Source organism: Dermochelys coriacea, chromosome 14, assembly GCF_009764565.3.
Source record: "Dermochelys coriacea isolate rDerCor1 chromosome 14, rDerCor1.pri.v4, whole genome shotgun sequence".
Lineage (NCBI taxonomy): Eukaryota > Metazoa > Chordata > Testudines > Dermochelyidae > Dermochelys > Dermochelys coriacea.
Window position 1 is genome coordinate 8,500,303 of NC_050081.1, and position 16,081 is coordinate 8,516,383.

The 16,081-nt window shown below is 40.5% G+C and overlaps 1 protein-coding gene across 14 annotated transcripts in view; it reads left to right on the top strand.

Moving 5' to 3' along the window:
* Positions 1 to 15,613, top strand: part of PITPNC1 (phosphatidylinositol transfer protein cytoplasmic 1) — a 196,360-nt gene extending 180,747 nt beyond the window's left edge. For 12 of the 14 annotated variants that reach the window (XM_043496317.1, XM_043496324.1, XM_043496320.1 and 9 more), the window contains one exon: positions 11,581 to 15,613. In XM_043496317.1, coding sequence (XP_043352252.1) covers positions 11,581 to 11,840 — 260 coding nt within the window. In that variant the 3' untranslated portion in view covers positions 11,841 to 15,613. Of the gene's footprint in view, positions 1 to 7,890; positions 8,010 to 11,580 lie in introns of all 14 variants that reach the window. The other 2 variants (XM_043496323.1, XM_043496326.1) reach the window with 1 other exon arrangement.
* Positions 15,614 to 16,081: the final 468 nt, after the last annotated feature.

Here is a 16,081-nt window from a genome sequence, read left to right on the forward strand (position 1 = left end):
TGCAGCAATTCAGCTGTGGTACTGTATAATCTCAATAGTATAGACATAGTATAGATGTTTATCTCTCTTCAGTGCTCAGAAATATTCTGTTACCTAGAAGTCCAAACAAAAATCTTCACTTGGTGTAAAGTGAGATACTATTTTGACTTCTGAGAAAGTATACCAATTTATACCAGATAAAGATCTGGCCATAATCTGGGCTACTGATTATTAGAAATTAGAGAAGAATTTCCTTTTAAAAATCACAATTTATTTTATTGTACAAATTTGATAAAGCATGAGGAAATATGTGCTGCGGTGTAGAGGCCATAAAAATACTGGCAGTCAGGGGGTGGGGAACAGGGGGAGTTGGATAGGCATGGGAGTCCCAGGGGGCCTGTCAGGGGGCAGGGATGTGGATAGGGGTCAGGGCAGTCAGGGGAAAGGGAGCAGGGGGGTTTGGATAGCAGATGGGGTTCCGGGAGGGTGGTTAGGGGTGGTGGGTCCCGGGAGGGGGCGGTCAGGGGACAAGGAGCAGGGGGGTTGGATGGGTCGGGGGTTCTGAGGGGGGCAGTCAGGGGGCAGGAAGTGGGTGGGGATGAATAAGGGGCAGGGACCAGGCTGTTTGGGGAGGCACAGCCTTCCCTACCCAGCCCTCCATACAATTTCGGAACCCCTATGTGGCCCTCAGGCCAAAAAGTTTGCCCACCCGACTTAGAAAGTGAGATATTTTCCACTGGGTTCACTTTAGGTGTTTTCCAAATTCCAGTCTTTCATTTATTTCTTTGAACTAATCCATTTGTGTTCATGCTTCTTATAAGATTTAACAATTTCCATAACACTGGAGTTCAATTTGCGTTTCATAAGCCCTAATTGATCTTTCTGCATGACTTGATGCACTAATCAAAGAAGGAACAGAAGAAAACTTGAAGCAATAGTTTGAATAAAGATAGAGCAGCCTGAATTCACACAAAGGTCAGGCCTAACATATTGGATGGTATTCACTGAAGAGTGACACAAAGAAATATCAGTTGGAGGCTGTGATTTACTTGGACATCAAGAAAACGCTTGATAAAATACCACACACAAGAGTAATATATGAAGTCAAATGTATGGAATAAGCAGGGAGATATCTGAGTCACAATATCTTAGGGGCCTAATGAAGAGGGCAAGAGAAGACAATTCAGGAGGGAGAGGAAGGAGACAAGCAGATTGCCACAAAGATCATAATTAAGATAAATTGGGCTCACTTATATATTAGTGACACAAAAGAAGAAAGCACCCCAAAATAAAGGAGAGAAACAGTAAATACAACAGAAGAGAGCAACAAGTTTCAGAAGGACTTGGATAATACTTAGGGTTTATAATCTTCAAAGCAAACATTAATTCTCCTAACGGACTATGAAATAAGTACTATTATCTGCATTTTGCAAATCAGACAACAAAGAGGGAGAGGTTAAGTGAGCTGACCACAGGGAGAGTCAGTGTCTGAGCCAGAATTAGCACCCATCATTTCCAGGTGCTACAGGGATACTGAGGTAATGGGCCATTAAAAATGCAGTGATAACTAGCCAGATCCTGACCCATCATTCTTTGCACAGAACACATCTCTCTCTGGAATATAGAATCAAAGAATATCAGGGTTGGAAGGGACCTCAGGAGGTCATCTAGTCCAACCCCCTGCTCAAAGCAGGACCAATCCCCAACTAAAATCATCCCAGCCAGGGCTTTCTCAAGCCTCTCAAGCCTTCTCAAGATCTTAAAAACCTCAAAGGAAGGAGATTCCACCACCTCCCTAGGTAACGCATTTCAGTGCTTCATCACCCTCCTAGTGAAAAAGTTTTTCCTAATATCCGACATAAACTTCCCATACTGCAACTTGAGACCATTACTCCTTGTTCTGTCATCTGCCACCGCTGAGAACAGTCTAGATCCATCCTCTTTGGAACCCCCTTTCAGGTAGTTTAAAGCAGCTATCAAATCCCCCCCCCCCCCTTTCTTCTCTTCTGCAGACTAAACAATCCCATTTCCCTCATCCTCTTCTCAGTCATGGGTTCCAGTCCCCTAATCATTTTTGTTGCCCTCCGCTGGACACTTTCCAATTTTTCTACAAAACTGGACACAGTACTCCAGATGAGGCCTCACCAATGTTGAATAGAGGGGAACGATCACGTCATTCGATCTGTTGGCAATGCCCCTACTTATACATCCCAAAATGCCATTGGCCCTCTTGGCAATAACTGCACACTGTTGACACATATCCAGCTTCTTGTCCACAGTAACCCGTAGTCCTTTTCTGCCTAGCTGCTGCCTAGCCATTTGAGCCCTAGTCTGTAGCGATGCATGGGATTCTTCTGTCCTAAGTGCAGGACTCTGCACTTGTCCTTGTTGAACCTCATCAGATTTCTTTTGGCCCAATCCTCTAATTTGTCTAGGTCCCTCTGTATCCTATCCCTACCCTCCAGCGTATCTACCACTCCTCCCAGTTTAGTGTCATCTGCAAACTTGCTGAGGGTGCAGTCCATGCCATCCTCCAGATCATTAATGAAGATATTGAACAAAACAGACCCCAGGACTGACCCTTGGGGCACTCCGCTTGATACCGGCTGCCAACTAGACATGAAGCCATTGATCGCTACCCGTTGAGCCCGACGATCTAGCCAGCTTTCTATCCACCTTATAGTCCATTCATCCAGACAATACTTCTTTAACTTGCTGGCAAGAATACTGTGGGAGACCATATCAAAAGCTTTGCTAAAGTCAAGGAATAGCACATCCACTGCTTTCCCCTCATCCACAGAGCCAGTTATCTCATCATAGAAGACAATTAAATTAGTCAGGCATGACTTGCCCTTGGTGAATCCATGCTGACTGTTCCTGATCACTTTCCTCTCCTCTAAGTGCTTCAGAATTGATTCCTTGAGGACCTGCTCCATGATTTTTCCAGGAACTGAGGTTTTCATAGATTCATAGATATTAAGGTCAGAAGAGACCATTATGATCATCTAGTCTGACCTTCTGCACAACGCAGGCCACAGAATCTCACCTTCCCCCCGCCCACTCCTGAGAAAAACCTCTCACCTATGTCTGAACTATTGAAGTCCTCAAATTGTGGTTTAAAGACTTCAAGGAGCAGAGAATCCTCCAGCAAGTGACCCGTGCCCCATGCTACAGAGGAAGGCGAAAAACCTCCAAGGCCTCTTCCAGTCTGCCCAGGAGGAAAATTCCTTCCTGACCCCCAATATGGCGATCAGCTAAACCCAGAGCATATGGGCAAAATTCACCAGCCAGATACCCAGGAAAGACATTTTTTGTAGCAACTCAGATCCCACCCCATCTAACATCCCATCACAGGCCATTGGGCCTATTTACCATGAATAGTTAAAGATCAATTAATCGCCAAAATCACGTTATCCCATCATACCATCTCCTCCATAAACTTATTGAGTCTAATCTTAAAGCCAGATAGGTCTTTTGCCCCCACTGCTTCCCTTGGAAGGCTATTCCAAAACTCCACTCCTCTGATGGTTAGAAACCTTCATCTAATTTCAAGTCTAAACTTCTCAATGGCCAGTTTATATCCCTTTGTTCTTGTGTCCAGATTGGTATTGAGCTTAAATAATTCCCCTCCCTCTCCGGTATTTATCCGTCTGATATATTTATAGAGAACAATCATATCTCCCCTCAACCTTCTTTTAGTTAGGCTAAACAAGCCAAGCTCCTTGGTGAGGTGAGGCTGACTGGCCTGTAGTTCCCCGGATCCTCCTTCTTCCCTTTTTTAAGGATGGGCACTACATTAGCCTTTTTCCAATTGTCTGGGACCTCCCCCAATCGCCATGAGTTTTCAAAGATAATGGCCAATGGCTCTGCAATCACACCTGCCAACTCCTTTAGCACTCTCGGATGCAGTGCATCCAGCCCCATGGACTTGTGCTCGTCCAGCTTTTCTAAATAGTCCCGAACCACTTCTTTCTCCACAGAGGGCTGGTCACCTCCTCCCCATGCTGTGCTGCCCACTGCAGCAGTCTGGGAGCTGACCTTGTTCGTGAAGACAGAGGCAAAAAAAAGCATTGAGTGCATTAGCTTTTTCCACATCCTCTGTCACTAGGTTGCCTCCCTCATTCAGTAAGGGTCCCACACTTTCCTTGACTTTCTTCTTGTTGCTAATACCTGAAGAAACCCTTCTTGTTACTCTTAACGTCTCTTGCTAGCTGCAACTCCAGGTGTGATTTGGCCTTCCTGATTTCACTCCTGCATGCCTGAGCAATATTTTTATACTCCTCCCTGGAGTCAAAGTCTGCTTTTCTGAAGTCCAGGGTCCATATTCTGCTGCTCTCCTTTCTTCCTTGTGTCAGGATCCTGAACTCGACCATCTCATGGTCACTGCCTCCCAGGTTCCCATCCACTTTTGCTTCCCCTACTAATTCTTCAAGGTTTATAAGCAGTAGGTCAAGAAGAGCTCTGCCCCTACTTGGTTCCTCCAACACTCGCACCAGGAAATTGTCCCCTACACTTTCCAAAAACTTCTTGGATTGTCTGTGCACCGCTGTATTGCTCTCCCAGCAGATATCAGGGTGATTGAAGTCTCCCATGAGAACCAGGGCCTGCGATCTAGTAACTTCTATTGCTGGAAAAAAGCCTGTCCACCTCATCCCCCTGATCTGGTGGTCTATAGCAGACTCCCACCACGACATCACCCTTGTTGCTCACATTCTAAACTTAATCCAGAGACTCTCAGGTTTTTCTGCAGTTTCATACCGGACACTCTTAACTGTCAAATTAAAACTGCAGCTTTTGGATGCATTTTTAACTCTCTTCGTTGTTCCTGAATCACATGTGGATTATTAGTTACTAGGTAAACCCAATTCCCATTGGCAAAACTTTAGTTATCTAATGCATGGGATGGTGAACTTTTTCAGCTCACTGCTCTCAGATTCCATCTCCTGTCTAATCTCATCTACTGCTGAGATGTGGAAGATGGAGCTACACCATATGATGAAAGGAAACATCTAGCTTTAAACTCTTCTTCCGGTACTTTTACCTTTGCAGATCTACATATCTCCATCCCCTTCCCCCGCCACCCCACATATATGGGATCAGTCCAGTAATTTTTTTGAATGACTTCTCTAGCCCTGATACAGCAAGACACTTAAATAAATGCTTAGCTTTACACATATGAGTAATCCCATTGACTTCAGAGTGATTACTCATATGCTTAAGGGCTTTTCAGGATCAGGGCTGGCATGCACAGCAGCTTTCAGGATCAAACCCATATAGTGATTAGTAGGTCCCTACTAAGGCCAGCCCATCTGCTTCTGTGCTCTCTGAAATTTATCCTCTTTTTTAAAAGAAAGAAAGAAACGAAAGTTAGAATCTGGTTAGCTTTGTTTTAACTACAGCATGCAATTCTAGCACAAGCTCAAAGACTGGTGCACGACAGAAAACAATCTTGCAGTTTTTACACAGCCAGAACTTTCCTGGGCCAGGTCCTCAGTTGGAGTAAATCAGGATAAGTCCATTAATTTTAATGGCAAAACATCAGTATACACCCACTGAGGATGTGGGCTTTTTGACTTGAAAAGGCGCTTTAAGCCTAAATTAGGACCCCAAAATCAAGCATAGTACAGGATCCGTATCAGAAACCATACTTGAAGAATAGACGTTACAAGTGGAAAATTTGTATTTATGTTGGTTCAGCTGCACCCACAGTTGTGGGTGAATGCGGGTGAGATTGTCGCTGAGAGTTTCTATCAATAGGAATCGGAACACACCAGCTTTGGTGCCCTAGTTCAGGTAAATGTGTAAGTGTGTGCATTAAGTATGTGACTAATCCCTTTCTGTTCAGCAAAGCACTTAAGCACATACTCAAAAGTTAAAAAAGAAAAACCAAGGGGAAAAAATGTAACCACATATTTCCGTACTCTACCCCCAAAACCACCCTGTCAAAAAAAGACTGTTTGCACAAATAAGCAAATTATTAATGTACATGGTTATCATTTAGGTTTTCACTTTTGGTACCAGTTTTTATGATATCATGTGGGTATGTTTTTAAAGGGACTCTGTCAGGCAGGTTAGGCCCAAAATCTAGGACATTAGTAGGAAAGTTTTATTTTAAAAAAATTAAATAAGCCTGGAGGAGAATTTAAATATTCTGCCGCACTATTTGCAATCCAAGTATTGCAGAATTGTGCTAAAGCATGAGAATCTGAAAGTGAAATTGACTGGACAGTGACTGGTTCACTGACCAAACTGAGTGAAATGCACAAGTAAACAATCATACAATATGGTAAAAAGTACATTTAAATTTTTAAAGTTCTTTCACTATTACTAGTAACATAAAGAAGGAAAAGTTTTTCAAAAATATACATTTTAAACTGACAGTGTCCCTTCAATGCATGTGTTAATTTTAAAGCTAAAACCTTTGGGCTAGATCCTAAAATGGTATAAATTAGTTCAAAAGAGACAAATGAGTTTGGTGGAGCTACACCAATTTATACCAGCTGAGGATTTGGCCCACTGTTTATAAGACTCAACGACTAAAAAGGAAAATAGCAGATTTTACTGACTCTAGTATTAATGTGTGTTATCACTGATTTTACTGAAATGTATTTAGTTTTATCATGAATTAAAACTAATTTCTTCATTGTATTGTTAACTCAAAACTTTACTAATAAAGAGCATATCCTTTGCTTGGCAAAAATGCTTTTTAGCATGCTATTTACATTGTTTATTAATTTCTTTTTCATTTCTGGTATTAGGAAAAAGAGTAGGTTAAATAAATGGGTCATTTAATGTTATTCCATATGTTTCATTTTGATCAGTGCTAAGCAATCCTTCATTCTCACTGAGAAAGGATCCACTAGTAATAAAGTATTGTACTCTGTTGCTGATATAACAGCATAAGTGATGCATTTCCTTAAAAGCATGCTCTTGTTAAATGAAGCAAGAGTCTCGTACCATATAACAAATGGCAAGTCATAAATCCAAATGGCACACAAAAACTTGAGAAAAATTTGAGCAGCAAGAGCCCAAACCCAATTTCTACTCAAGTTAATTACTGACCAGGTGGTAAATTGCTACATTCTCTGTAACTCCTGTCTAAACTTCAGTGATCATCTCATTATTGGAAATGGTACATATGGAAATATGAAAGTATAGTGCTCTAATAAAGTAGAATTTAAATCATACAAGTTGGGCAGAAAACGTTTAACAGACTTTCCATGTATTGCAATTCCATCCAATACCATTTTATTTCATAGCTGTATACTAACAATGTCAGACATACCCACACAATTGTATCTTTTCCTGATGTTAAGGACTGGCCTGAATCGTCAGACTTATATAATCTTTCCAAGGGTCTGAGGCTACAAAATTATTACTGGTATTGACTGGTAAATCGTTCAGCGTGGTGATTCTATGTTAGCTTCTGAAACTGCAGCTGTATGCTTCAGCAATGAAGGTTGCTTTTTATTTTGAAACATACCATGCAATATTAAAGATAATGCTATAGAATGCTCTTAGAAAATTCCTAGAAAGGTAAGTAAATCCTTGTATTTCTTAACATCTGTCGGTTAGTGTGGAGGATCCTCTAAAGTCTTTTTAGAAGATCTTTCCTGTAGAAAAGCCTGCACTCCAACACTTTTTGCCTAGCTCACTTCACATAGATACTCCTAAACATTTTCCAATCCTCCCTGTTCTATGACTCCCTTTGACGTAACCTTCCTACACCTTTCTTGGCTGGTTTAACTACCTTTATGAGTCACCTTTCATAAAGGTAGTTGGCTCCCTGCTTTTTTTTTTTTTAAACCTTCTTTGGCTTCTGCTGAAAGACGATCTATCCCTCGCACCTTCCTTTTTATTAAAGTTTGCAGTGAATTAATGGAAAATGCCAACATTTTGAACTTTTTGCAGATATGACTATGGATGATGTTCGAGAATTCGAGAAAAATATGCATGAAAAAACCAACATTAAAGTTTGCAATCAACATTCATCTACTGTGGATGAAATAGAGAGCCATGCCAAATCAAGTGTATGTAGTTTTTTAAAACATATTGCCCACACTCGCTTAACTCACAAATCAAAGAAGAATGGCCCTTTTTAAGCATGATCCTGCTGCTCCTGAAGTTAACGGGAGGTTTGACATTCAGTGGAATCGGAATCACTCCCAGTAGAGTGTAATCCTGCATTTTTTTGCACCCCAAACTGCCACTGAGCTAGTAGAGGATAGGGTCAGGTTCATAACTCCACGGTTTCCAGGCGAACAAAATCCTCAAACTTCTGTTGGGTGCACAATGAGGAATTTTAGTAGAAGCAAGATCAAGCAATGTCAGGTTTGGCATCCAGTTATTCTGATTGTTTCAAAGCCATGTCAGTGTTACAGTGTCATTTGTCAAACAGCCAGGAACCTGGGGAGTGGAAAAGTTCTGTGGGGCTGCTGAAATTGTACCACTAAGAAAAAGGCTAACTGGGTTTTTCACTTGTCTTCAAGATCATTTGCAGTGTTGCCCTTGATAAGCTACAAACTAGGAGCCTGAAAGGAGATACAGTGACATTTCAGTTTTAAAATGTTTGTATTTCTGGCATCTCTAGTCAGGCCAAAATCCCATGGGAGTGAATGACGGCTTTGCCCAAATAACGATGTCGGGGCTAGTCCTTAAGGGCTATATCCTGAAGTCCTAACTCAGTCATTATTCAATCAAAGCTTCCAATGACTTCAGAAGGACTTTCTCTCAGTAAACAGTGAGGGCCTGATTCTTACACCAAATTTGCATAGGTGCAACTCTAGATTTACACTGGTGAATTCCCATTGACTTTTTCAGAGTTATTCCTGATGCCTACACCAGAAAGCGAGATTAGAATCAGGCTCAGACTAAAGACCTCAGGATTTGGCCCTGTGGGCTTTTGGTAAAAAGCCTGTGATCCTTATTCAGCCCTTACTTAGGCAAAACTGCCACTATCATCAGGGCAGGATTTGGCCTTTATTAATAAAAAGAAAATGACAGAATGGAGTCACGTATTTCTGAGTCCTTTGCAGTTCTCGGTCAGGATTAGTTTTACTTGAGTGCATATCAATATGGGGTAGGGTAACCAGATGTCCTGATTTTATAGGGACAGTACCAATATTCAGGGCTTTGTCTTATATAGGTGCCTATTACCCCCACTCCCGTCCCAATTTTTCACACTTGCTATCTGGTCACCCTAGCATGGGCATGAATTTGAGGCAAGCATAGACTAAAAACCAAATATTAAGTTCAGGCAGGGTGAGTGCTTCCTTTCTGCTTCTGAAATTGCCAATATTGGGAGGGGCACATGGTAGGACTTTCATTGGTCTGCCTTCCACTCTGATGGCATGTTATTGAGGAATCTTCCTTTCTATATCTCTTCCCATACAGAAGCCATGTTTTATTTTATTTTTCATTATTAAAGGCCTGATCCAAAGCCTACTGAAGTCAATGAAAGGACGCCTATTAACTTCAGTGGGCTTTGGATCAGGCCCTAAGTGCAGAAACACTACTTGCAATGTAACATAAGTTAAGCAAAATGTAAATCAGCAAAACAGGGCCAAATTCATCCCTGGTGTAAATGGGTGGGCTCCCTTGAGCTCATCAGCTTACCTCACCCACTTACCTCAGGGGTGAATATGGCTAAAATATCCTCCACTCCCTGTAATAGGAGCTGCCTGTAGACTGAAAAAGCCCCTGGACCAGTAAAGTCAGTTCAGAGGGGAGCAGGCAAATTGACACTGAATGGGGACTTTGATTAGTTTATAGGATTCTACAATATAGCATAAAGCCTGTTTCACACAACAGCGTCATGAAACATTCTACAATCAAGGCTACATACACACAACTATGTTACATTAAAATAAGGGGGTCACAGTGTATAGCTAGTATGTGGTTTTTTTTCCTTTTAACCAGATGGCATCCAACCATAAGGAGAAAATGAAGTAGGGTAGCTTATATCCCCTCCACTGCAGAAATACAATAAACTTTATTACAACATCCCTGGGTTATATAACTATGGGTATAACAGAGAGTGTATTTAGCCCCATAGCTCCATCCTCACATGGCTATGAGGACAGTTTTCCTCTCTCCTCCTACTTTGTGGGTTTTGAGTATCATATGGCATGTGCTGTTGAGTGTATCTCTACATAGCAGCTGGGAGGTATAGTGGCCACAATGGCATGGGCAGTGGCTTTGGCCAGCTGCCTGAATACAAACCCTCTGGGGGTAGTGGGATTGTATTATGCAGCAAGCCCAAGCCACCACCCACGCTGCCAAAGCCACACTGCTGTTTTTAGTGCAAGAGCTCAGGCAAAGCTAGCACATGTACTTCTATGTGAACTAAGAATTACACTGCGCAGCTGCTGTGTGGACATACCCTTCGCGTGAAGAGGCATAGGAGGCCAGTAGCAGTAATATAGACATAAGTCATAGCTATGCAAACAAACCCCTCTCCTGAGCTTTCTTTAAATATGCATCCCATGGATCTATCATCACTTATAATATAACCTCCTGCAGAATGTTTATAAGAAGTTTTAGAATACTTGAAACATATTTCTTACTGACTACATATATTATAGTGCTGGGGATTGGAGTTGTGCAAAACACTGCCATTTCGGTTTACAGGAGCTTTGTGTGAGCTTGTTTTCTGTGCTGGTTCTGGTGGGTTTACATCCACTGAGTTTCTTGCTGAGATTCCTTCAAATGAACTCAAAAAACTCAAAGTGAAACTCATCTGAAACAACTGAATTTTGCTTTGAGTTGTAGCAATAAACCCCTGTATGACACTCCAAATGCAATGCAAGATTTGAAAAAAGATTTGCTGAACTTTTGCTGAACCTGTCCTGAATTCTGAGTTTGTACAGAAAAATTAGATGAGTTACACCTGGCTTAGGAGTTTATTAGAAAATATTTGTATTGCTGTGTTTGGAACACGTTATTCTGGGCTTACTCTGCCCTCTTGTGGATTTGTACAGTAGTGTCTATGTGACCGATACATTTGCTCACCTCCACATGAGAAGGCTTTCTCTAGTAACAGGGAAGCATTCTTTGGGCCTGATTCTCCACTGCATTGCACCTTGTGCAATCATTTGCACTTGTGCAAAGGAGATGTGTAATGCTACCAATTCTGATCTCATAATTCCACAGGTGTAAACAACTTCATAGAATTCAAAGCAGTGGAGAATGAGGCCTTTTGTGTGGCGAAGACCTTCCACACAAGCCCACATTTTCAAAAGTGGCCCTTCATTCTGGGTGCTTTCATTTTTGGATACCCAATTTGAGACACCTAGCTCCTGTTGAAAGACATGAAGCACTCTCTTCTGCCTGGGAACTCAATATGCTCTGCGTGCTCAGCACCTCTAAAAATCAGGCCTTATGGTGTGTCAAGCCAGGCACCTAAAATCAGTGACCTCTTACGAAAACTTTGGCCAGAGCTCCTATTAACTCTAGTAGAATTCCAGTACACGAATCTCCACACTGGGGTGAGAATACACCCTTTGGTTTAGATTTTGATGGCAATCACTGCAATGGAGCAATTGAAATCATCTTTGAAATTGTTCTAACTTTCCATTTGTCTTTCTTTTCTTCTCATTAAAGACATGACGATGGATGAAGTCCGAGAATTTGAACGTGCAACTCAGGAAGCCACCAATGAGAAAATTGGGATTTTCCCACCTGCAATATCTATCTCTAATATTTCCCTTCCTTCGTCAACCCGTAGTGCTCCTTCTAGTGCTCCATCCACTCCTCTATCCTCAGATGCTCCTGAATTCCTATTAGTTCCCAAAGACCGACCTCGGAAAAAATCTGCTCCAGAAACCCTCACGCTTCCAGACCCAGAGAAAAAAGCACTTTAAATTTAACCTAGCATGTTTCCTTCTGACAAGCCATGTCTGCCAGAACAAGAGTAATTTAACATTTACAAAGCTCAGTGTGGTTGGTTGTTTGGATTTTTTTAAACGATTTTACTGATCTAGAAAGATGATTTCTTTACTCAGACTCGTTCCTTAAAACCCTTAAATAAGTGCATGTGAGAGAACATAGTTCATATACTCTGATTCCCAAAGTAAAGCTCAAAGCCATATAGCACATGCTATTAATGTGAAATTAAAAAGTCTGAGAATAGCCTGCAATTGTGATTGGAAATGCTGAAGGTATTTAATAAAGCTGGCAAGGATTTCTGAAGGGAACTAGTGTCAATTTAGGTGCAGGGTTACGTTAAAAAGGTAAAAATCCAATTTTCTCCTATTATATCAGAATTTCTAAAAATTTTCTACTCAGGCTTATCATGTCTAATCATAAACCTTTGAACTGCTACTTATTCATACTTGAACACCAACAGCAATTATTCAAATTCAGATGTTGCTTAATATGACTCAGGATTTGGGGCCTAGCTAACACAAACTTTAAACTTTTTAAAATTAAATAACCAATGCACCAAGGCTCCATTTGTAATTAATAATACTGACTTTAAGGCCATTGAACTATTTATACCTTGCACAGAATTTATATCCATTTCTTGTTTATATTGTATTTTACTAGTTCTCCCCAGTCCTCTTGTGATATCTCAAGTATGTGCTGGTATTTACAACCCCTGCTCCAGGTATAAAAAAGACGGAAACACAAGCAGCTAAATAGTTTAAAGAGTCCAAATAATGCAAGGGTCTTCTCCCAATGAAGCTGTCATCATAGCATTCCTGTCATTCATTTAAGTCCTCTGAACTCCTCGCTAATTACAATGAAACCAGCTTTCAGGGTCTGATACAAATCCCATTGAAGCCAGTGGGAAGACTTCCATTGCCTTCAGTGGGCTTTGGCTCAAACCCTAAATAACCACTCAAGGGATTGTAAAAAAATCTGGAGCTCAATGAGGGAGGTCTTCTACTAAAGGTGGGGAAGAATGGTACTTAGTACCTTCGGGGATACTTTAGGACAGTCTCTTAAGACAGATGGGTGCCTAATAAGGGTAGCCTCCTGTACAGATTTCACTGTACTAATTAGTGCTGAATGTATATTATGCTATGGTGTTTTACCAGATGCAGAAGAGTTGTTGTTTGAGCATGGATAGTGAATAACTAGGCCATGATGCTTTGGAACAGCACCTGGGAATAAAGATTCTGAAAAGAAACATTTTTTATATGTCCACCATTGGAAAGTTCTTTAAAGATCTTCAGCCACAACTTTGCTCTGCCCTGATGTGTTACATATTCAGATTCAATTTCAGATCCCAGTCTAGGTTTCTTGCTTCATGGGCTAACGGGATAATAATGTTGTAGAGGCAGCATATTCAGCCCTCAAACAAAAAAAAGTAATTCAACAGTGGCCACTTTAGCCAATTAAGGAGCAGATTTGATGAGTTCCATCCTGTCCTCACTGGACAGAAGAATTGTGATTGTGATAGGAGACCTCATAGGTGATGAGGGGGGAAATATGGGGATCTTCTGGGCTTCCTGAGGGAGAAAGAGGACTTACCCTTACTTTATCCCTGTCCTTTCATGCTAATGCAGTCTCCAGTAGCAGGAAACAGATCTCAGACTTTGCCACTGATCTCTAAAAGGGGAGAGGAATGAAAGACATGACTTACCAAAAATAAAGGGGTCATCTGACAACTCAGTAATATGTAATGTAACATGTGGGAAAGGGGAGTAACATCCCTGGCCTGTTAGTGAAATCATCCTTCAGTCTCAGGAATAAAAATCAGAAAAGAGATTTTCTCCCCAAGCCAGGAGTAAAAAATATAGGGAAATAAGGAGCCACTTCCTTTCTAAAATTCAGCCTTATGGAGAAACCTTTCCTATTGACGTCCAGTCACAGGGCTCATTGTTGACTTTCATATAATGGGTTTAGTCCTCTGCAATGCTACCATTGTGTTTAGTCCCCTGTGATGCTATTTAACTATGTCAGCATCTACCATCCTTGTTGTTGTAGTAGACTTTAAATAAGTCATTGTGAATGCCCAGTGAAAGGTGGATATTATCTGAATCACATATTCATATTGAGATGGTATCTTGTACTGTCAGTTATAACAAGCATGGTGAAGCAGAGAGACAGACCTCACGGAGTTAAAGTATCACTGAATGATGAAGAATCAGTTTGTGGATAGAATTCCCCGGTGGCAGGATATGTTTGTACCATCTTCCCAGCATGGTAGCATGATTTTTGCTTGTGGAAAAGTTTAACTGACTTAAACCTTTTGACCTTTCGAATAGCTCCATGTCCAGTAGTAGATGCTAAGGTGAATGTCTGATTTTGATGGGCTAGTTTTAGTAATGGGAGAGGGAGGGGAAGAGTTCCACTGTCAGATGACACTGAAAATGTGTGTGTATTTGAAAGTTAAAAGCCCATGGCTAAATAAAATCCAGTAGCTCTTTGTAGGTTAGCCTATGGTATGACTTCATCCATTATCTCATATATTGTCCATGTTCTGCTTTCCTTTCCTCTCAAGGCCAGCAATTCCATGTGCTTAGTAAATTAACTGGTGATTAATATTTGTGATTTTTTTTTAGCCAGTGTAATGCCACAGGTATCAAATGCTAAAGTACCCTACATCAACTTATGACTTTAACAGATGTGTGTACTAATTTAGTATTCATAATTTCTGCATGTATACAAATAAATGTTGATATTCTTTTATTTGCTTCTGAATGTTTAACACTGATCATTAGGACAAAACATACATAGCTTTACTCATTTGTTTATTTTTTTTAAGTATCAAACTTCCTATCCTGTGTGATAAGATTATTATCATATGTAGGTATGGGGATCAGGCATGTATGAACATTATTAACATATCTTAAGAGGATTCAAATTAATTAGCTGTCTGGTGGATATTTAGGAAAGAGAAAAGAATTGACTGAGCATGCGGTGGAAAAATAATGAATCTTTAATGCTATGCCTCTGCATGCAATTCTATAACTCTGGGCTCCATTCACGAGTACTGTATTACAGAAGTATAACGTTTACTGAATAGACAACTACAATTTTTCTAATTCACTGCTAGCCAAAATGGGAATCAGTACAATCCATATCTGCCTTCAATGTGGGTGCTAATGGTGGCAAATAAAAAGATCCATAGAGTGTCACTGCTTTGGATAAGAAAGAACTATAGGTTACATCATGGTTTCCACAGGTTACACAAGCATCCTATGCTGTGTTCTGCTCTGTTTTACCCCAGTGTTTCTACCATTAAATATGCTCTCAAAAATAATTTTTCAATGTCATTTCATTTTCTTTTTGTTGTGGCAGGATATCTGTTTCTACAATGTTCCTTACACACATACACAAAAATAAAATTTAAAAAAAAAGCAATCTAGAATATTTTTCTGACAACATGTTTTGAGAAAATGTTTTGTTTATTTTCGTTGCTTACTTGTGAATGAATTTTGTAAAAATACCTGCTGTATCATTTTCAGACATGTTTGTGGGAGGGGAAGGAAGTAGAGTATTTTGCACATGTTGATTTCTTTTGTAAAAAAAATTGTACTAGGCACATCTTTAAAGTATGATGCAGCACAGCAAAACTGAAGTTACTTAATAATTCTGTAGCCTTCTTATTCCCTGCTGCCATGACTGGAGAATTAAATAATACAACCATAGTGAGGCTCCACAAAAAAATTATCACCAAGAAGAGCACAATGAAGCTGATAAAGCAATTGGTTTATGATTTTTTTTTTAAATCCTTCTCCCCACCCTGCTCCTACTTTTATATGCATTTCCTTCAGAATAATCAGACCTTGCAGAATGATGCTGGCAATTGAGGGCCCAATCCTGCAATCCTGACATAGGTAAAACACCTACTGAATTAAAAAGAGAGATTTCTCTGAATAAAGAAAAGGAGTACTTGTGGCACCTCAGAGATTAACAAATTTATTTGAGCATAAGCTTTCGTGAGCTACAGCTCACTTCTTCGGACGCATTCAGTGGAATGAATAAGAATTTGCAAGGGCCTGGTCCAGCCACTCTTATTTGTGTGAATAGTCTTTAGTAATAGACTTCAATGGGATTATTCACTACAGTAACGATTGGTCACATAGGTAAGAGTTACAAAATAATCCAACAGAAAGGCATAGTTTGATCTTATTCTGTTGCTTTTTGATCA